The sequence below is a fragment of the Lithobates pipiens genome, unplaced genomic scaffold (genome assembly GCF_037356315.1).
Source record: "Lithobates pipiens isolate NorthernLeopardFrog02 unplaced genomic scaffold, aLitPip1_a1.2 Scaffold_19, whole genome shotgun sequence".
NCBI lineage: Eukaryota > Metazoa > Chordata > Amphibia > Anura > Ranidae > Lithobates > Lithobates pipiens.
The window spans coordinates 538,730,004-538,753,828 of record NW_027507764.1 but is presented as its reverse complement, the minus strand read 5'-3'; the positions used below and the strand labels follow the sequence as shown (position 1 = coordinate 538,753,828).

The 23,825-nt window shown below is 41.8% G+C and overlaps 1 protein-coding gene across 1 annotated transcript in view; it reads left to right on the top strand.

The window, feature by feature from the left end:
• The window catches only part of CSMD3 (CUB and Sushi multiple domains 3), a 1,166,690-nt gene that overhangs the window by 942,542 nt on the left and 200,323 nt on the right, over window positions 1-23,825 (top strand). Inside the window, exons 47-48 of the mRNA XM_077493847.1 lie at window positions 10,011-10,199; window positions 10,328-10,474. Of these exons, the coding sequence (XP_077349973.1) occupies window positions 10,011-10,199; window positions 10,328-10,474 (336 nt within the window). The remainder of the gene's footprint in view (window positions 1-10,010; window positions 10,200-10,327; window positions 10,475-23,825) is intronic.

Sequence of the window (23,825 nt, the reverse complement as noted above, 5' to 3'; positions counted from 1 at the left end):
CTCTCTTGGGTCCCCACTCACCTTCCGCTGTAGGATTTACATGTTGATCCAGCTCAAACCCTGCTCACTTTCCTACAGCTCCATGGTGCACATCAGATGTGACCTCTGCAATAGACACTTCCAGAATATACACACATAAACTGGAAGTGACAGATGATGATGTCTTTCTGGTTCACTTGTTGGTCTCCCAGTGCATCCTGGGACAAACACTATCTCAAACCTGTGATACCTCCAAAATAAAATAAAGCTAAAGCTGAATAACTCGGAAGTGGTATGAAGACAGGTCGAGAAGCAGGAGCGAGGTCACAGAGGTAGCCGAGGTCACTAGCAGGCTGGCAACAAGGCACAGATGTGTATAGTGCAACACTATAGATGGCTCAAACACCTGTGATAGGTAGTGAGAGGCCTGTCCTCTGCTTTGATCTAGGACCACTGAAAGATACAGTGTTTGCCTTGTTAGCGGTATGGGTGTACAGACTATTTCCAATGACTGTGGAAGAAATTACGTAACAATTTCTAACTGATCATGAAGAAATACTGATGCATAGGAAAATCTTTTCTTCCGACAACAAACAATTGCAGCCCTTGTTCCTTCTCTATAGGTAACCCTACACAATCCAAGTATCTAAAATAATGCCTCAAGAATTTTCATTGCTTGCCTGCAGTGTTTTTCATGCTCACTCTTATTTTTAGCCCAACAAAACTGAGAATCACAATGATCAAACACATACTCAAAGATCAAATCTCACTTGCAATTTAACTTGATTTAAATGGGACAGCTTCTTTTCAAAGTAGATTTGTAAACATTTTTTTAATGTACATTTCCATGTAAGCTGTCAGTACATGCATAACTTCCACCGCTTATAGCATCTTGTAGATATATGCATCTCAGTAGCTTCGAGGAATTATGCCAACCTTGATAATTTATTACCCATTTCTTATATTAGTCTGTTATCAGAAAATTATACCACCTCAGGCAAGAAGCAGAAAATTTTGATCTGTCACATAAGAGAAATGACAAAAATTATTATTCACTGACATTTGATATTATATATTACATTTGACTTAAACATAGTAATGATGTTTCATTACATTTACTGTGTGCTATTAGACAATACACAGATGTCTAAGGTATTTTAGACAGGTGTAGGAGGATAGGAAACTATATTAGCTTTATACTTGGCACGATAAGGTTGTGTGCATATAGAAGCTAGATGCAGAGGGCATTAAAGCAGAAATGTCCGATTGGTGGTGGTGGGATTCTGTCATAGTATGCAAGAACGCAGTACAAGCTTACAACTTATGGCACACTTAACTCCCAGTGTGCCTTTCTCCAGTAATAGCAGATGCATGCCCACAATCACTGCTCTGCCCCCCACCGCAACCATGTTTCTCATTGTTTATTTGGTGTCACACCTTTTTGCTTTTGGGTGGCTATAGATGACATAACTACTGCACATGCACACAGGAATTGTATAATTCCTAGACCCCAGCTCTGGTTACCAAGAATGAGCGTAGATGTACACTGCATTACCATGCGCCATGCATTGTACATACAAAATGTAAAATTGTTAGGAGCGTTGTGAAAAGCTTTTTTGTGCAAAAAAAGACTCTGCAGTTCTCATCTGCTAAAACTGAAACCCCTACCAGATTTTTATTGCAGGAGTTAGGTTTATCTTTAGGCTTCTGTGTAGTCTCTCAGTGCTAGCAGGGCTGTAGCAAAATAAATTATCCTACAGCATCCGGTGCACCCAAGGAAATGTTCCATGGTGCATTTTTTTTTAAGTTCTTTGGTATCTAGTCAACTGGTATTTTGTAACCATGAACAGATGTTGGCTTTTTTTAAATCACCTTGGATGCTTTTATTTATTAGGTCCTCATAAGTTTGGTAAACCCAACAATACAACATAGGTCTTTCTTCTTTTGCTGCATGATCAGAAGAGTGATATCCTTGTGTATAAGCCAAGGTGGTGTTCAGAGTTGGGAGCTCTAGGACAGATCAATTTCTCTTACAAAAAAAAGTGTTGGCTGAATGATTAAACTCAGTAAAATCTATTAAAGCTTAAATATCAGTTTGGCTGAAATAACCCTTTAACCACTTCAGCCCCGGAAGGATTTGTCCCCTTCCTGACCAGGCCATTTTTTGCGATACGGCACGTGTTTTTTGTGTTACGTCGCTTTAACAAAATTTATGTCCTTTTTTCCCCCACAAATAGAGCTTTCTTTTGGTGGTATTTGATCCCCTGCATTTTTTATTTTTTGCACTATAAAAAAAGACAATAAAAAAAAAAAAAACAACAATAATTTTTAGTTTTGCTATAATAAAAATCCCAACATTTAAAAAAAAAAGAATTTCTTCATCAGTTTAGGCTGATGTATATTCTTCTACATATTTTTGGTACAACAAATCACAATAAGCGTATATTGATTGGTTTGTGCAAAAGTTATAGGGTCTACAAAATAGGGGATAAATTTATGGCATTTTTATTATTCCTTTTTTTTTTTATAGTAATGGCAGCGATCAGGGATTTTTATCGAGATTGCGACAGACAGATTGGACATTGATCATAGCTAAAAATAGCCACTGATTACTGTATTAATGTCACTGGCAGGGAAAGGATTAACACTAGGGGCAATCAAGGGGTTAAAGGAGCTGACGTACCTGTACATTGATTTGTGCAGGGCTGCCAACCTGCCAACATATATATGTACACACACCAGTCAGGAAGTGGTTAAAACATATGTAAATCTAAGCACTAAAATTCCATTCACGCTTTAACCACTTAAAGAGGTGTTCCCATTATAAAAAAATAAAAGTCAGCAGCTGCAAATACTGCAGCTGCTGACTTTTAATAATTGGACACTTATCTGTCCCAGGGTCCAGTGATGCAGGAGCTTGAAGCCCCGCTCATCTCCCCCTTTCCGTTCGGCGGTGCCGGAATTGAAACTGTGGGCACCCGACTGTAGCTTCACAGTGCGCATGCGTGAGGGGTGCCGTGGGCTGTGATTGGCCGCGCAATCACCTGGGACCTGTCACGTGTTCCAGATGATTGACAAGAGGGAGGGTGACAAGAGAGCTGAGCCCTTCCTGAGCCAAGGGGAAGTGATGTCAAGAACCCAGACACTGAAGGAGGCAGACTATGAGGGACCCCTTAGCAACAGCCATTTATAGGTGAGCAAAAAAAAAATTTACAAATGTGTTTTTTCTTTTAAGGCAAATGAATGCATTTTTTTACTGTGGAACACCACTTTAACCACTTGAGATCCGCGCTATAGCCGAATGACGGCTACAGCGCGGACCTCCTTTGCCGCGACTACATCTATTGACGTCGTCCCGTGCACGAGCGGCCTGCGCGCCCCCTGAGGGGCGCGCGCGCCGTGCTCTGTGATCGGTGAGTCTATGAGACTCGCCTGATCACTGATCTGAGCAAGGGGTCGATCCCGACCCCTTATCACGTGATCAGCTGTCAGCCAATGACAGCTGATCATGTGATGCAACGGAGCCGGTAATCGGCTATTATTCCTCCTCGCGCTGACAGCGCGAGGAGAAAAAAAAAGAGCCGATCACCGGCGGCCATGATCGGGACATCAGTCCCGATCACGGCCAGCCCTGCCAGTGCCCCCCTGCCCCCTGCCAGTGCCCACCTGCCCCCTGCCAGTGCCACCTCAATAAAACATAAGTGCCCCCGTCAGTGCCACCCAGCAGTGCCCACAGTGCCACCCAGCAGTGCCCGCAGTGCCACCCAGCAGTGCCACCCACAGTGCCACCCACAGTGCCCGCAATCTGCCTCAACAATGGTGCTGCACCCCAGTGCCACATATCCGTGCCCATCAGTGTCATCTACCAGTGCCCATCAGTGCCCAGCAGTGCCACCTATCAGAGCCACCTATCAGTGCCCATCAGACCCATCTATCAGTGGTACCTATCAGTGCCCCTTAGTGCCACCCATCCGTGCCACCCATCCGTGCCCATCTTTGCCCATCAGTGCCGCCTTATCTGTGCCCATCAGTACTGCCTTATCTGTGCCTATCGGTGCCACCTTATCTGTGCCTATTAGTGCCCTGAGGGGCGCGCGCGGCACGCTCTGTGATCGGCGAGTCTATGAGACTCGCCTGATCACTGATCCGAGCAAGGGGTCGATCCCGACCCCTTATCACGTGATCAGCTGTCAGCCAATGACAGCTGATCATGTGATGCAACGGAGCCGGTAATCGGCTATTATTCCTCCTCGCGCTGACAGCGCGAGGAGAAAAAAAAGAGCCAATCACCGGCGGCCGTGATCGGGACATCAGTCCCGATCACGGCCAGCCCTGCCAGTGCCCACCTGCCCCCTGCCAGTGCCCACCTGCCCCCTGCCAGTGCCACCTCAATAAAACATAAGTGCCCCCGTCAGTGCCACCCAGCAGTGCCCACAGTGCCACCCAGCAGTGCCCACAGTGCCACCCAGCAGTGCCACCCACAGTGCAACCCACAGTGCCCACAATCTGCCTCAACAATGGTGCTGCACCCCAGTGCCACATATCCGTGCCCATCAGTGTCATCTACCAGTGCCCATCAGTGCCCAGCAGTGCCGCCCAGCAGTGCCCAGCAGTGCCACCTATCAGAGCCACCTATCAGTGCCCATCAGACCCATCTATCAGTGGTACCTATCAGTGCCCCTTAGTGCCACCCATCCGTGCCACCCATCCGTGCCACCCATCTGTGCCCATCTTTGCCCATCAGTGCCGCCTTATCTGTGCCCATCAGTACTGCCTTATCTGTGCCTATCGGTGCCACCTTATCTGTGCCTATTAGTGCCCTGAGGGGCGCGCGCGGCGCGCTCTGTGATCGGCGAGTCTATGAGACTCGCCTGATCACTGATCCGAGCAAGGGGTCGATCCCGACCCCTTATCACGTGATCAGCTGTCAGCCAATGACAGCTGATCATGTGATGCAACGGAGCCGGTAATCGCCTATTATTCCTCCTCGCGCTGACAGCGCGAGGAGAAAAAAAAGAGCCGATCACCGGCGGCCGTAATCGGGACATCAGTCCCGATCACGGCCAGCCCTGCCAGTGCCCACCTGCCCCCTGCCAGTGCCACCTCAATAAAACATAAGTGCCCCCGTCAGTGCCACCCAGCAGTGCCACCCACAGTGCCACCCACAGTGCCCACAATCTGCCTCAACAATGGTGCTGCACCCCAGTGCCACATATCCGTGCCCATCAGTGTCATCTACCAGTGCCCATCAGTGCCCAGCAGTGCCGCCCATCAGTGCCCAGCAGTGCCACCTATCAGAGCCACCTATCAGTGCCCATCAGACCCATCTATCAGTGGTACCTATCAGTGCCCCTTAGTGCCACCCATCAGTGCCACCCATCCGTGCCACCCATCCGTGCCACCCATCCGTGCCCATCTTTGCCCATCAGTGCCGCCTTATCTGTGCCCATCAGTACTGCCTTATCTGTGCCTATCGGTGCCACCTTATCTGTGCCTATTAGTGCCGCCTTAACTATGCCTATCAGTGCCCACCAGTGCAGCCTATCAGTGCCCACCAATGCAGCCTATCAGTGCCCACCAGTGCAGCCTATCAGTGCCGCCTCATCAGCGCACTTCAATGAAGGAGAAAAATGACCTGTTTGCAAAATTTTATAACAAACTATTAAACATGATTTTTTTTTTTGCATCTTTTTTTGTTTGTTTAGCAAAAAATAAAACTCCGAGCTGTAATTAAATACCACCAAAAGAAAGCTCTATTTGTGGGAAAAAAATGATAAAAATTTCATTTGGGTACAGTGTTGTATGCCCGCGTAATTGTCATTCAAAGTGCATCAGTGCTGAAAGCTGAAAATTGGTCTGGGACTGAGGGGGTTTAAGTGCCCAGTAAGCAAGTGGTTAAGGACCAGGCTTATTTTTCAAACTTTTAGATTACAAGTTAAAATCTTTTTTTTTTTTGCTTGAATTAGAACCCCCAAATATTATATATTTTTTTCAAACACCCTAGAGAATAAAATGGTGATCGTTGATACTTGATGTCACACTGTATTTGCGCAGCAGTCTTACAAATGCAAATTTTGGAGAAAAAATACAAGTTTTTTTCATTAAAAAATAAGGAAACAGTAAGGTTAGTCCAATATTTTTCTATATTGTGAAGAATTATGTTACGCCAATTAAATTGATATCCAACATGTCATGCTCAAAATTGCGCCTGCTCGTGGAATGGTGACAAACTTTGGCCCTTAAAATCTCCATTGGCGACGTTTAAAAATTTCTACAGGTTACCAGTTTTGAGTTACAGAGGACTTCTAGTGCTAGAATTATTTCTCTTGCTCCAATGATCGTGGCGATACCTCACATGTGTGGTTTGAACACTGTTTTCATATATGGGTGCAACTTATGTATGCGTTCGCTTCTGCGTATGAGCTTGGCGGGATGGAGCACTTTAAAAGCAAATTCTTATTTATTTTGTTTATAATTTTTGTATTTTTACACTGTCCATTAAAAAAAAGGTCACTTTTATTCCTATTACAAGGGAATGCAAACACCCATGATAGGACCTCTTTAATGTGAGATCTTGGGTCAAAAAGACCTCAGATCTCACATTTACACTTAAATGCAATAAAAAAAACGTAACCCTTTAAGACGATTGGGCAGAAGTGACATTTGACGTTGCTTCCTTCATCCAATGGTATGGAGTTGAGGGGAGCCATCATTTCCTCACTCAAATCCATGCCTCGCAGGGGAAAATACCCGACGGAGCCGTTGGTAGCGGTGGAGAAAGCTGGGGAGCGGCGGGAGGGGGGTGGGCAACTTTCCCACCACCAATAAAAGTGATCTCACTGTGAATCTGCCACAGAGACACATTTTATCTGAATGCAGACCACTGGCCGTTTAAAAAAATACTGGGGTTGTGGCAGCTATATGCTGCCATAACAACAGTATTCAACATCAAAGGACCGACGTATATCAACAGCGGGCAGTTCGTAAGTGGTCATTCAAAAGTGAGCCTGAGCCCACTCAACACAAATTCCATTATTCCCCCTCCTCAGAAAGCCTAGGTCATGGCCACAGACTACAGGGCCCAGACAGCAGGGGAATCAGTGTGGTAGGAAGGGAGGACAATTACCATTCCCCCTCTGTGTGCTGCCCACATCTGATACCCACCTCATCCCCCCACAGCGCTGCCAGCTACCCTCTCCCACCGCTTGCTGCGGGTACACAATACCATTGCCTGAGAACTAATAAACACATACACATGGCTATGCATATACAACAATATTTACGTTTCACACATTTCACACATTTTCAAGAGCTTATATGAACTTCAGAAACTCAAAATAAGTTTGGGAAAGAAGGGGGACATTGGGTTGAAAGAAATATTTTGCTATGCACAGCTCATATCTTTGAAGGACATCTAGCCAGCCTCCCTTCAGACTTCCATGACTGATAATGTTGAAGAGCTAAACAGATAACATAAATTTCATGTAAAATATCGAATGCTATAAAATGGTAACTGTCACATTAATATCAATTATTACACCTGAGCTTAGTGACATTGAAAAGCCAAGACAAACTCATACCAATCAGTAGATCATGGCACTATTACCTTTGGTTACAAAAAAGTTGGTCTTTTGTGTAGAGAACCCAGGGAGGAAAGGGTGAGTATGCTGTACTCTATGGTTCTCTTAGAGGAGTACATTTGTAGGGCTAGATTCTAAGTTAAGGAGTTGTGGCGGTAAAAAAATTAAAATAAATATTTTATCAATATAATCTTAAAACACCACTAGTTATAGCATCTGCTTGAAGTTACCGTGCAAGCTTTTCGGACATCCCATTCTAAAATTATGGGAAATAATGCCCCCCCCTCCCCCCAACACACACAAACACACAGCTTGCATTTTTTTTCTTTTTTCTGGGAAGGTTTTCCACAAGACTTTGTTGTGTGGCTGTGGGAATTTTTCCACTTCAGCCAAAAGAGCCTTTGCACGGTCAGGCACTGATGTTGGACAAGAATATCTGGTTTGAAATTGGCTTCAGTTCAACCGAAAGGTGTTTAATAGGTGTTAGGTATGTGCAGACCAGTCAAGTTGCTCCACACCAAACTGTTTATATTGAGCTGGATTTTTTGTACAGAACAAACAGTCACATAGTTACCTCAAGTTTGGTGGAGCAGAGTTGATTACAATGGTTTTGTATACTGCAGCATTAACAGTGCCCTTCACTGGAAACACTTAAACTCAATCAGTTGAAGGGTTGTCCATGTTTATCCATACACTGTTGGTTATAATGATAAAAACAACTTAGCTAAAATTATAAAGTTTCTTACTTTATAAATGTGTCTGAATACATTATCAACTGGCTGCTGCTCATTATTATCAATAAATAATTGAAATTAAGAACCTATTGTATTAGTTACCAAAAGTTGCATAAGATGACATTTATGTAATCATTACATGATAGCTACTTTATTCAACAAAATAAGTTTTTAATCCACTTCCAACCACTTGGACTGATTGTAGAGAATGTGAATGTGAATGTATGACTTTGACACAAATATTAATTTATAAATTGTGTTAGAGCAAGAACCTATCACCACTTTTTAAAAAAAAAAATCAGGCAAGAGCACAGAAAAATCAAGTATTTAAAATGGTTACTTGCAGTATTTTCCATAAATATTTTTTTTATTCACTTGGTATGTGCACCTGGACTTGTTAGAAAATGTTACAACTCCAAGACAGTTAGAATAGTGTCTAATTACGTTTGCTTACCAAGCTTCTCCACCCCTCCACTCACCCCTCACGGTAAAGGTGGCCAGAAATTGACCAAAATTCAGCCTGTTCAGCAGGGACCAACAGAATTTTGATTCAGGTGTGGCTACTGCAGCTGAACAGAAGTCAAGCTATCAACTGACTACTGTTCAACTGCCCTGTCAGCTAAAAGTCACTAATGCAGCGCTAATCTGTGTATTCTTATGCCCTGTACACACGGTCAAACTTTCCGACGGAAAATGTGTGATCGGATTGTGTTGTCGGAAAATCCGATCGTGTGTGGGCTCCATCTGACTTTTTCCATCGGAATTTCCAACACACAAAGTTTGAGAGCTGGATCTAAAATTTTCCGACAACAAAATCCAATTGTTTAAATTCCGATCGTGTATAGACAAATCCGACGCACAAAGTGCCACGCATGCTCAGAATAAATTACGAGATGAAAGCTATTGGCTACTGGCCCGTTTATAGTCCCGATGTACTTCTTTTATGTCACCTTGTGAATGATTGCAATTTCCGACAACTTTGTGCGACCGTGTGTATGCTAGACACGTTTGGACCAAAATCCGTCTGAAAAAATCAGATGGATTTTGTCGTCGGAATGTCCGACCGCGTGTACAGGGCATTACAGTGGGGGCACCTCTCCCCTGTCAGAATACAATATCGCAGCAAGTAGCATTCACCCATCTACCAGTGTTGATGGGGTACCCAATCATTTTTGGATACCCGTTGGCTGAATTAAAAAAACATGGCCAGCTTAAGAATACAATAGTGTCACATGAGTGAAAGCTCTTAGTCTACTGGGGTTGCTTACATCATATCCAAGATAGTGGTGGCCAGAAGCAGGCTCAGGGCTTTTGGATTTCAACACAAGGGAAGATTTTAAAGGTAAATGACATGCATATTTTCATTAAATATTTGTATAATTATGTGGAAAGATTTTTTTTTTAAACAAATGGTTTGGCAACAAGGTCTCTTTACAGTTTTTTTTTTATTATTATTTCACATGGCTGTATAAATAAAGGGCATTTGTTATAAATGTAATGTTATATGATAATTCAGGTTCTTCTTTATGAGTAAAATAATATAACTTTAATTTAATATTTTCCTACATGCCGATTCAATGATCATTTTAAATGGTGCTTCCTCTAGAAACGGATCACATATACAGAATTTTGCATTAATTTAATTTTTAATAGAACAGCTGCAGTGTGAGATAAACCCTTTTCTTTATGAAGCTTGCATCTTCTTTGTCTTTTTCAGTGCTATGCCCAGCCAATGAAATACGCGTCGACTCGACAGGTATCATCCTAAGTCCCGGCTATCCTGACAGCTACCCCAATCTTCAGATGTGTGCGTGGAGCATTAGCGTGGAGAAGGGTTACAATATAACCTTAATCTTTGAATTTTTCCATACTGAAAAGGAGTTTGATGTGCTGGAAGCTTTCGACGGTAATGGAACATTATGTGGTTGAGTCTAATTTGAAGCCTTTGTTCTGCTAATGACATTTCGTACAATGCATTTGTCTTGGGTTTGAAAGTTTCTGCTGCACTAATCTGCAAATTTTCATTTGGAACAGGACCAAACAGCCACTATCCACTGCTGATTTCCTTAAGTGGGGATTATTCGTCTACTTTTAACATAACCAGCAGCGGACATGAAGTTTTCTTAAGGTGGTCAGCAGATCACGGCACCAACAAGAAAGGATTCAGAATACGATACATAGGTATGCTCCTTTTATGACCTCTAATGGGATAATTCAGAAAAGCTCTGACAATTTTAAAAATCCATGGCAATCAATTTAGTTATTTTTACTGGCTACGGTAAATTAGGTTTTATTGGCTGCTTCTCAATATCCCACATTGCACATTATCATTCATATTTATTGCTCTTTTTTGGTGGTATGTGTTTTGCTGTATTAATATCCATCGTATGTTTTGTTAAAAATAAAATAAATATATATTTATATAAAAATAAAATAAATATACATTTATATATAGAAAAATAAAATTATATTCTGTAACATTAAGTCTAGAGAAATAAAAGACATTTGGGAGAACTTGTAGACGTAAAGAAAATTATAAGCTGCAAATAAAGCAGATATTATTTTTTTAATCGTGGAACTTGTTGAAGTCATGGGGTTTTAAGGCCTACAAAAATGTATAAGTAAAGGTCTTGCCTTATAATAGATATCACAAGATATCCGCTATTACTTTTATTTGAAAAACAAAACAAAACTTTTTATGATTTATGAATTAGTTTAATTTTGTTAATGGGTCTTGGCTTACCCAGACTTCATAGCTAAGCCTTGCTTACCCTCCAGTCCACCCAGAGGGCCATTACTGGCCACTGAAGCAGTATTACTACACATTGAAATAGCGGTTGGCAAGGCTTAGTTAAGAGGTCAGAAAAAGTCAGTGCATAGCATAAATTATTAAACTAAACAAAGAGGGGCACATAATAGGTGTTATGGCCAAATACAGTAGAAAGTTCTAGATAAGTATAGTTTTACATAAGAGTAGAGAGGGATTAGAACATCTCTCAGGAAGTTATCACTGTTTGTACCCCCTTTAGAGAGAGTCACCTTCTCTATTTGTCATCTTATGACCAGCCATCCCCAGAACAGTAATAGACTGGAAATCTTCCAATGGGGACACTAGTTCTGGTGACCTTGGATTCCCTCACTTTGGAGGGATTCAGTCTCACTTACTATTTGGCTATGGGGCATTGAAATGAAGGAAAATCTCCCCAATGGGACAGATGGCAAACAACCTAACAGAGGTTATAGCCCTCCTTTACTCTATCCAAAATGAAAGAAATTGGTCTTGCCTTTAGTTCTACTTTGCATTAAATGCAACCAGTCAATGGTTTCTGATTTTAGGCATAATGTTTACAATATACTACAGGTGCACATACTGTAAAATATGCCACTGTAAAATTACAGTAAAACCTCCATTACTGAAACAAAACTAGCACAGTACATCTAGTGCCCTTCTCTTTGACGGCGTTATTTTTATTAGTAATCTACAGGTGTGTTGCAAAGGAGACAGCACACAAAAAAATGAAACCACAAATACAACAATATAAATTGGGGTTGATTTACTAAAACTGGAGAGTGCAAAATCTTCTTTACATAGAAGCCAATCAGCTTCCATTTTTTTTGTCAAAGCTTAATTGGATGAGCTGCAATTAAAAGTTGATTAGCTACAATGCACAGTGGCACCAGATTTCATACTTTACAGTTTTAGCAAATCAATCTCATTGTGTATGATTAAACATTTGCTTTTATCTTCTCTTTGTTTTGCACTGGTTGGATAAAAACATAATTCAATTAATTTAAGCTATGATACTTTGCTTCCTCTTCCTACACGACTGTGTATTGCGTTCTATAAGTGTACCTAAACCCAAGAACAAAATGTATTGCATCTTACCAGCCTTAGATGTTGTGGCTGCCTTAGTTTGCTGTTTTCAGGCTTTTTTTTTACTTTAATCTCATCTGGAGGTCCTTCAAGTAACACACTTCTTGTTCTAGGGCAATAATGGCAAACCTTGGCACCCAGATGTTTTAACATTACATTTCTCATGATGCTCAACTACACTGCAGAGTGCATGAGCATCATGGGAAATGTAGTTCCAAAACATCTGGGGTGCCAAGGTTCAGCATCACTAGATAGGATGACAACATTTACTCATTGTAATGCATCTGTGGGGAGTATCGCTATTACTCTAGGGCAGGAAGTTAGAGCTACAACCCCCCCTTTTTCTTCATAGAATGGGGGGGCTCTGTAGCCCACAGAGACACGCGGGAACAGTTTACAGGCTTCTAGAAATGACTCTACAGTGACTGTGTAAGCAGAAAGATAACCACTCACTGCATTAAATGTCTCATATCAATTTATTCAGCGGGCCAACAAAGAGACCAATCCATTGAAGTTGCAGACACAACAATGCATTTCACTCTGCAAGGTTCTGCAATTGTTTTATACAGAGGAGCCCCGATCCTCCTTTTCTGGGGTCTCCCACCAGTACCACTGGCTTCCCCCTTGCTGAGTGCACCTATAGCAGGCTGATTTCTCTGGGCACACTCATGTGTTCTCACTCTTGAGCTGGCTCTGTGTGCTTTGGCTCTGCACCCCCACTCTCTCTCCTCACTGCCTGTGATTGACAGCAGTGGGAGCCATTATCTCTTTGTCAAAGGAGGAGAAAAAGAGAGCCTCTTTTCTTGAGCATATCACTGGATCGAGATCAGGCTCTGGTAAGTATTTAGAGGGGCTGGGGGGTGGTACTGCACAGAGAAGGTTCTTTTGTTTACCTTAAAGTGTTACTAATACTAAACCCACAACAGTAAAATCAGTCAGTGTATGCAGCAAAACATGCTTGTTATACTCACTGTGGAACCTAAGGAGTTAATCCTCTGCATTGTGTAGAAAGGCTGTTTGATCCTGTCTCCTCTGATCCTCTCCTTCTTCCACTGTCTTCAATATATCTCCTGATATTTACAGAGCCCCGGGGGCAAGCTGCACATGCTCAGTTTGGTGTGTACTGCTTGAGAGTTTTTTTTTTTCTTGGGAGAGTGCATGTGATCAGCAAAGGTCCAACTAGCATTGTCCAGACAGAGGGTCAAGGATCCTGCATTCTCAAAGGACAATAATGGAAGAATGAAAATCCTCCTACAAGCTTTAACTAAACATTTATAGAAGTCACAAGACTGCTCTAACTGCTGATAAAAAAGGGTATTTAGCAGTTTATATTTACTAAAATAATTGAATTTCCATGTTTTGTGTACTGTGGGAGACCAGCTATAGTGAATGCAGGCTCCTGGGTTTGGTAACACTTTAATGCACAGAATGCATTAAGGTAAAGTAAAAAAAAAACCTTGTACATTTAGAACAACTTTAAGTTCTCACTGGATTTCTGGCAGGATCAACAGCTATTTTTTGCACTTATCAAACATCTATAACAAAACACTTTCTATGGTATAGATTACACATCAAAACAAAGCAGATGTTCATTATTAGGGTTTGCGCACATTTTAAGAAAAACAATTACACCTTTTTGTACAGTTTCAAAATGTGTCAATTGTGTTTATGTTCTGTTTAGGAGTATGCTTATACCTAGCTAATTAAACCAGCTGACGCTATGTCAATAGACAATCCTTACACTAAAAACTGTTGCACAGTGCAAACTCAGGAAACATATGTTCATACTGCTAACCTTAATTGACTTGATAAATTTCGCAAAACAGTGAACTCCAGCTTAGGATTGTAAAATTGTATGAATTTCTTTGGTCTATATTTATTTTCCATCCACTAAATACAGGGACGCTTTCCTGGAGGAACCACCAATATCTAGTCTCGCTCTTGTAATATAATGTTGTGCCAAAAGATAAAAAGGATGGAAATTGAAGCCAAATGGCTGTAAATAAACATCTGAAGACTAGAATTACCTAAAATGTATGCTAATGGATTCAATCAGTATAGCCGTACAGTACGTATGTACACTATTCAGAGATAACATACCCAAATCATGCAGCATGTAAAGTTAGCAATTATCTATAATTACCACTTGTGAAATGCCTACAGTATTTCCATGGAAATTGTTTGGGCAGACTGCCAACACAAATCTGGCAATATTAAACATGACCCGTTACTATACTTAAAGGAAAAGCCCATTTTTGTTAAAGAAACAAATAAAACAAAGGCCATTGTAACACAATATATGTTAAGTGTATGTACAGCAGGAGGTGAGCAAGCAGGGGTCCAATAGCAGATATAGCAGGTAGGGATCAAGTAGAAGTGTAGTCAGTAAACAAGTGAAAGGTCAGTAACAAGTGGTTGCAGATTGGACTCAAGAGAAAACAAAGTCAAAGAACAAGCCAAAGGTCAGTGATGAATGGTTGCAGGTTGGGATAAAGCAGAAGAGTAGTCAAGGAACAAGTCAGCGGTCAATAAAGAGTGGCAGTGGAGATAAGGACAGCTTCAGGAAAGCAAAGGAGCAAGATATCGGCTGGAAAGCACAATAATCTGGCAAACCGGAAGTGCAAAGTCATGGCCTAAATAGGAAGTACATGGGAGGAGCAAATAGTTTAAATAGTTCAAATAGTTCCAGAAACAAGGTATAAGGTAAGACTGCCCAGCATCTTTGGTGTTTTAGCAAGAAGAGCAACTGCCAATGCAGTAGCGGTCGTGAGTTCAGATCCCAGTCCTGACATTAGCACATTAGCATTTTAGGTTAAATGAAAAACAAAGCCAGATCTATACTTAACTTTTTCTTAGATTAAAGTAATATTAAAGGCAATTCTTTTTTATGTCATACTTATCTGCTTTGTGCAGCGGTTTTGCACAGAGCAGCCCTGATCCCCCCTTCTTCTTGCTGATGCTCCTGCCCCCCAGTGGGTGCTCCCCTCAGCTTGCAATGCCCCACCCCCTCTCTCTCCTCATTGACTCACTGGCTGTGATTGACAGCAGCAGGAGCCATTGGCTCAGACAATGAGGGGGGAGCCAATGCCCTTGTGCACATCGCTGAGTTGAGAGTAACCTCAGGTAATTAATAAAGGGGCTGGGGGGATAGCTGCTGCAAACAGAAGGTTTTTGCATAATGCATGAAGGTAAAAAACCTTCAGCCTTTAGAACTAGTTTAGATAGGAATTTGAAAAACTCCTGTCAGGTTTTTTTTTTTGGACTATCTGTATCCCACCATGGAGGTTTTCTTTCATTTCACAAGAGGACATGAATGTAAATCTGTCCAAAGTGAGATACAGTGGTGTGAAAAAGTGTTTGCCCCCTTCCTCATTTCCTGTTCCTTTGCATGTTTGTCACACTTACGTGTTTCGGAACATCAAACCAATTTAAACAATAGTCAAGGACAACACAAGTAAACACAAAATGCAATTTGTAAATTAAGGTGTTTATTATTAAAGGTGAAAAAAAATCCAAACCATCATGGCCCTGTGTGAAAAAGTGATTGCCCCCTAAACCTAATAACTGGTTGGGCCACCCTTAGCAGCAACAACTGCAACCAAGCGTTTGCGATAACGTGCAATGAGGCTTTTACAGCGTCCTGGAGGAATTTTGGGCCACTCATCTTTGCAGAATTGTCCTAATTCAGTTACATTAGAGGGTTTTCGAGCATGAACGGCCTTTTTAAGGTCATACCACAACATCTCAATAGGATTCAGGTCAGGACTTTGGCTAGGCCACTCCAAAGTCTTCATTTTGCTTTTCTTCAGCCATTCGGTGGTGGACTTGCTGGTGTGTTTAGGATCATTGTCCTGCTGCAGAACCCAAGTTCGTTTCAGCTTGAGTACACGAACAGATGGTCGGACATTCTCCTTCAGGATCTCTTGGTAGACAGCAGAATTCATAGTTCCTTTTATCACGGCAAGTCTTCCAGGTCCTGAAGCAGCAAAACAGCCCCAGACCATCACACTACCACCACCATATTTTACTGTTGGTATAATGTTCTTTTTATGAAATGCAGTGTTCCTTCTATGCCAGATATACTTGGACACACACCTTCCAAAGAGTTCCACTTTTGTCTCATCGGTCCACAGAATGTTGTCCCAAAAGTCTTGGGGATCATCAAGATGTGTTGTGGAGAAATTGAGACGAGGTTTGATGTTCTTTTTGCTCAGCAGTGGTTTTCTCCTTGGAACTCTGCCATGCAGGCCATTTTTGCCCAGTCTTTTCCTGATGGTGGAGGCATGAACGCTGACCTTAACTGAGGCAAGTGAGGCCTGCAGTTCCTTGGACGTTGTTGTGGGGTCTTTTGTGACCTCTTGGATGAGTCGTCGCTGCGCTCTTGGGGTAATTTTAGGCGGCCGGCCACTCCTGGGAAGGTTCACCACTGTTCCATGTCTTCGCCATTTGTGGATAATGGCTCTCACTGTGGTTCGCTGGATTCCCAAAGCTTTGGAAATGGCTTTATAACCCTTTCCAGACTGATAGATCTCAATTACTTTCTTTCTCAATTGTTCCTGAATTTCTTTGGGTCTCGGCATGATGTGTAGCTTTTAAGGATCTTCTGGTGGACCTTACTGTGTCATGCAGCTCCTATTTAAGTGATGCCTTGATTGTGAACAGGTGTGGCAATAATCAGGCCTGGGTGTGGCTAGAGAAATTGAACTCAGGTGTGGACAACCACAGTTATAGTATGTTTTAACAAGGGGGGCAATCACTTTTTCACACAGGGCCATGATGGTTTGGATTTTTTTTCACCTTTAATAATAAACACCTTCATTTACAAATTGCATTTTGTGTTTACTTGTGTTGTCCTTGACTATTGTTTAAATTGGTTTGATGTTCCGAAACACTTAAGTGTGACAAACATGCAAAGGAACAGGAAATGAGGAAGGGGGCAAACACTTTTTCACACCACTGTACATACTTCCCTAGACAGTTGTCACTGTAATAATTATCCCTTTGGAAGATTTCCCCTCCATTACTGTTCTGGTAACAACTCAGAATTTTGTATTTAGTCTCAGCAACAATGGTCATCAGGACACTAAAAGAAAATAGGCTGTTCACTTTGCATAGGAAGTTACATTTTGCAGGGGAATGTGGTGTTTTGCATTTTGCAAAGAATACCCAATCACGTGCAAAGCTAAATTAAAAAAAAATAAATAAAAGTTTCTTGCACATGATTTTATGTTCAAGGTCAGCAGAGCTTCACCTCATTCAGTAAGTTCTGGGGCAAATTCCTTTGCAAACTATAATTTCCTTTGTTGATTTGTCTGTAGTAAATCATCCCCTTAGAGGGACTGTCCCCATCTAAAGGGACAACAGACTGCAAAAAAAAGAAGGAAACAGCAGATGTACTATTCGCTCACCATGCTATGCAAAACTAAAAAATACATATTTTGGCATTCTGTAGGACCCCTTTATTAGGATTATTTTGACTGATAATGGAAGAGGTAGGCTGGGTGATTCCAGTATTCAATTGTAATTTTATCCTTACAGCTCTTGGTTTTTCAGCCAAAAAAAAATCTCTCCTTGCAACCATTGAAGCACTGCAAGCCTTCTGTACTCTTGATGCAGAATGTCCCTCCAATCAAGTTTCCTATGATTAGTTCATTGGTTCTACCAGCTGTTCTTCCAAATGTGATTTGATCATGCAATTAGAGCAGGCAGAGCCTCCCACTTTAGTAGGATTGAGTTAGTAAGTGAGATTCTGTGGCAGTGAAAAAACAGCTGGGAACAACGATGCTTGAAGCCACCATTTTATTTCTCCCCAACTGCCCTGCTAAAGTCTATAAAATCTATAATGCCAGCTAAAGCTTTGCTTTAGTAAACTAAACGTAGCTTCTACAGTGAGCGACTGTCCCTTCCTTTATGAAACATTGGATTGATACAAGTTCAGCAGCTCAAGAGTGTGGGGGGCCTGCTCCCTGCAGAAAGAAGGATGGGGGCAGAGGTGTGTAGCCTGCAGTGCACTATTCCTTTGCAAGCATATCAATGGGCACCGAAAATCTACCATGGCAAGTCAATGGAACCACACCACAACTGTGAGCCAAATGCTTGGCTTGAGGTTGTGGCACTTTAGTCCCATTTTAAACTTCTATTTGGCAAGAAAATCCAATGGCTGACAATGGATGCTTAGCTGCACTTTGAAACGTGATGCACCTCAGATTGTTTTTCAGAGAATGGCTAAATGTGCCTAACAGAGCCAATGGGAGATCCATCCTATCCACTTATAACTGTATGCACGTAGCCTTTATTTGGTTGTATTGAGTGTTTTCAGAAGATGTGGATTTCATAATGATCTCTCAATGCATTTTCCATAATAAAAATAAATGAAAATCAATAGGGCATGTAGGGCCTATCTCATGGCCACAACTGGTTTGGAGACCCATGAAGTTCAGTGGAGATATCCCATCAATAGAATCCCTGAGAGATACAGTATTAGGTGGTTTTACACTTCACTATGGCTACTTTCACACTGAGACGCTTTACAGGTGCTACAGCACTAAAAATAGCGCCTGCATAGCGCATGTAAAGCGCTTCTCCTGTCTCTTCAGTGTGAAAGCCTGAGGACTTTCACACTGGAGTGGTGCGCTTGCAGGATGGTAAGAGCCCTTTCACACTAGAGCGGGCGGACGTCGGTAGTAAAGCGGCACTATTTTTAGCTCCGCTTTACCGTCGTTTTAGCCTATTCAGCCGCTAGCTTTTAACCCCATGCTAGCGGCTGAAAAAGAGTTAATACCACATGCTAAGCACCGCTGCAGCGATGATTTGCCGGTGGTTTGGGGGCGCCATCCCATTGTTTTCAATGGGCAGAGGTGCTTTAGGAGCGATGTATACAACGCTCCTTCAGCACTGCAAAGATGCGGCTTGCAGGACTTTTTTTACCACCCTACAAGCGCACCGCTCCAATGTGAAAGCCCTCTCACACTGAGGAGACAGGAAAGGCTCTTTACAGGCTCTATGCAGGCATTATTTTTAGCGCTGTGGTGCCTATAATGCGCCTCAGTGTGAAAGGGCTCTAAAAAAAGTCCTGCAAGCTGCATCTTTGCAGTGCTGTAGGAGCGGTGTATACACCGCTCCTAAAGCACCTATGCCCATTGAAATCAATGGGGCAGTGCTGCCAAACCGCTGGCAAAGCACCACTGCAGCGGCGCTTTGCCAGGGGTTTTAATCCTTTTTCGGCTGGTAGCAGGCGTTAAACCTGCCCCACTAGTGGCTGAACAGCGCTGCTAAAATGATGGTAAAGCGGCACTAAAGATACCACTGACGCCTGCCTGCTCCCGTGTGAAAGTAGTCTATCAATAAAATAAATAAATTCCAACTTTAGGTGAACTGAGCCTTTAAAATGAAATAGTGTTCAGTGGGTTGTTCTTAAACTGTAGCCTAAATTCAATACATCGAATGATTTATATAATACATTTTACATTTAATTTTCTGAAAAAAAACTTTTTTTTTCCGGCATGCGTTTCATGCCAAAATGGAATTTAGACTATCTGATGTGCAACTGGATTAAATCTGTTTGTTCTCCAATGTTAACTTTTAAGTTAACTATGTCACAACATTTCAGAAAATTGTAGTCTCCAAGGAAACTAGAGTTTGTTATGCAAAATAAAAAAACACCCCAAATCTTATCTATTGCATTTCATGGATGACTTGTACTGACAAACTTCCACATTAGGAAGAGGTTCTTTCCTCCTATAATTGGGTTAACCTCATGTGAATTACAGCACAGATACTGCACAGCTGTTGTACCAGCATAATAGGCAGACATCTGTAATAACAAGATGTGCAATTCTGGATATTCAATATACTATACCAGCCTGTGTGAGAAATCACACACATACACACACATAATGACAGAACTGGATTTGATACGTTAACCCTTTCATGACAAAGGATGTTCTGTGTTTCCTTGAAAGGAGGGATTGCCATTAGATAGCTTTAATTCTTTCATGACCAGAGCTCATCAGACATTTGGCCCAGCTTAAATGTAGAAGTGTCAGTATGCATTGGTTAACTTCTCTATAACTTTTGGACTATGGTGCATACCCAAGTCATTTTTATATATTGTAGGGAAAAATAAGGCTTTTACTTGGTACCGTTAGTATAAAAAAGTACTGTGATTCTATCATGACCTGACAAATGCACACAAATGTGAAAGGTACAATATATATATATATATATATATATATATATATATATATATATATATATATATATATATATATATATACGGATAAGGGACTGGAAGATACCAATACGTCTCCGTCTCCAGACCACTCACCAGTTGGTTTTATGGCTCCAGATTGGACATGGTGTTGCTAAATGATTTAATCTCTGATGAACACGTTCCAGTAATCTCCAGCATGTGCCTACATGTCCAGGAGAAGGAAAAACTGAACTCTGCAGTTTCGGAGTCTGCACGTCACTTCCTCCTCTTCAGTGTCTGCCACCATAACAAGCCACTTGCTATGAAGGCAGGTTTGCTCCTGAGCCAGGCTGTGTGCTTCATAGACACACACTCCAGCTCTCTGCTCACAGAACTTGTTTGACAGCAGCAGGAGCCAATGCCTCCTGCTGCTGATTCTCTGCCCTGCGAATGCAGGGAGAGAGCAGATAACTGCTATAGATGAGCACAGCACTGGATTGAGTAAGGTATTTAGGGCGGATGGGGCAATACTGCTACTGGAACATGTTTTAACTTAATATAGGGAATGCATTACAGTAAAAAAAAGTCTTGGCTTTAGAACCACTTCATTATGCTGGTACTATATCTGATTTTGTTGTTTTGTTAGCAGGGCCAAACATAGCAAAAGTCATCAGACTCCAGATATGCACTGCCTCTAATCTGAGTCTGTCGCAAGCTACATTGTATTTATCTGGCTGGAACATAATCAGCTTAGCAAGATGTCCATGAGTCACTCTTTGTGGTCACAGGGCGTCTCTTATGCCCCATACACACGGTCGGAAATTCCGGTGGAAAAAGTCAGATCGGCTTATGTTGTCGGAAAATCTGATCGTTTGTGGGCTTTATCGGACTTTTTTGACGGAAATTCTGACTGAAAAGGTTTGAGAGCTGAATCTAAAATTTTCCGACAACAAAATCCGATCAGACTTTTTCCGATCGCGTGTAGAGAATTCTGACGCACAGAGTGCCACACATGCTCAGAAAAAAATTGGAGACGAAAGCTTAATGGCTACTGGCCTCTACGTAGTCCCGTCATATGTTTTGTATGTCACCTCGTTCCGAACGATTGGATTTACCGACAACTTTGTGCGAGCGTGTGTATGCAACACAAGTTTCTGCCAAAATCCGTCAGAAAAATTCCGACAGATTTTGTGGTCAGAATGTCCTACCGTGTGTATGGGGCATTATATAGTTCCTACCATGCTATTATGGATGTTAGGCATATAAAAGCCATACATTTCAATAATTAATGCCTACAATTCCAGTCAAAAGTTTCCAAAATGTTTTAAAATAGTTGTTCATTAATTCAACAGTTAAACCTATTCAGACAATGAAGAAGATCATTCAAAGTATGCCCAACAACCTTTATATGAAAATGAGAGTTCTAAGTACAGAAATCATTTCTGTACATAAATTATTTGCAACCTCTGAATACCACTGGTTGGAAAATCTGCCTTTGAGAAATCTGTCTACTTGCTGGACTAAGAATTCCTGCTAGAGTTGGATACTTGACATTGTACATAACCTTCCTGCTGGGCTCACAACAAGTAATTACTTCAAGACCTCTCCATAAAGAACTTATTTCTACAGTGCATAATCATACCTTGAATACCTTAAAGGATAGCTAAACAGCAAAATCGAGTTACTGAGAAGCCACTAATATCATTCCTGGGTGAGGATTATTCTTCTATTCATATTTAACGACCTGTCAGCAAGCCCATTTAAAGTTGAAATACGCTTGTGACTAAAATCACTAGGAAGCATGGCAGGGTTTGTTTATAACTGAATGAATGTCTGATGCACCCCACTTCTGTCAGCTAATTATTAGCCTGTGATATATTGTCATTCACTTTGATTTCTGATCAACACCCTTGCTTTAAAAAAAAGACAAACCAAAATTTGTATTTGGTAAAATCTTCATTTGAAATATGGTAGATTTATTTATTTCCTATAGAGAAATTATTTTCCTATAGAGAATGTATTTTCCTATGGAGAATTACCCTACTGTTTTGCCAAAGTGCTTTCATTAGCAATAAGGTAAAGTTGAGAGTTCTCATTTCCCTGGAACTTTAGTGAAAGTCAGGAGATTTGGGTGAAATGCATTGGCATCAATGGAAGATGAGAAATCACCGTTATATGCCACAGTAGAACAAATGTGTTAAGCCTCGTAAACCCGATCCGATTGTTGGCCAATTGAGCGTCTTATTTTTGTCCAAAGGGCGTGTGCCAGGATCTTGTCTTGGATACTAAGGCCGCGTACACACGGGCGGACTGTTCGCCCAACTTTGTCCGCTGAACAGTGTTTGGGCGGACAGTCCGCTCGTGTGTGGGCTTTCAGCGGACAGTTTCAGCGGACAGTTTGACGGACAAGGTTTTTCGGAATTTCCGAAAAACTGTCCGCTGAAACCTTGTTTCAGCGAACAGTCCGCTCGTGTGTAGGCTTGTTCGTCAAACAAAGTTGCGCGCATGCTCAGAAAGGATTTTCACGCCGAAAGCTATAATGCAGTGTATAGGACGTCGTATTTTTCGTCCCGTCGTACGTGCCGTTCACGTCATCGCGCACGGTTTCAGCAAACTGTTCGTCCGTCGTGTGTGGCCATGTCCGTCCATGCTAAGTTTGAGCGGACTGTTTGCCGAAACTGTTTGACGGACAAAGTTGGGCGAACAGTCCGCGCGTGTGTACGCGGCCTTACAGTACACAATTGTCGACCAACAAATATGAACATAGTGACATACTACAAGGAATATCAGCTCTTAAGTGCCACCCTTTGGACCCCTTCTGCTAATTTCGTGTTTAGTGAGCATTGATTCCGAGCATGCGTGTTTGTACTTTCGACTTTTGTGTGACGGATTTGTGTACTGACGATGAGAAAATCAGACAACAGACCGTTGTTCGCCAAAAATTTACTAGCCTGCCATCCAACATTTGTTGGCTGAAAGTTGGACAATTGTCAGAAGGAGAATACTAATGGTCAGATTTTTGGACAACAGTCTGTCAACAGACAATCCACTGCTAATAATCTGATCATGTGTACGAGGCTTAAGTGTTGCATAGGTGTGAATGGGCCCTCAATTAATTAAAAGGTAACTGCTTCAAAGTATTATTTTCTGAGATGTCAGTTCTTCCTATTGCAGTCCAAATCTAGTTAATATTTACTCAATGGAATTGATGTACTAAAAACAAATAGACTGTTAACTTTGCAAGGAAAGTTGCGCTTTGCAAGGGAATTATGTCCAGTGTTTAGTGAAAGAAGTGAAGCTCAGCTTACTTCCATCATCCAAACACGTGCAAGCAAAATGCTGTGTATTTTTTTTTTTTTACTTACATGTGATTGAATATCATTTGCAAAGAGAATTTGCACCACATTGAATAAATGCTGGAAAAAAATTCCCCAGAAAAGTGCAACTTCCTTTGCACAGTGAACAGT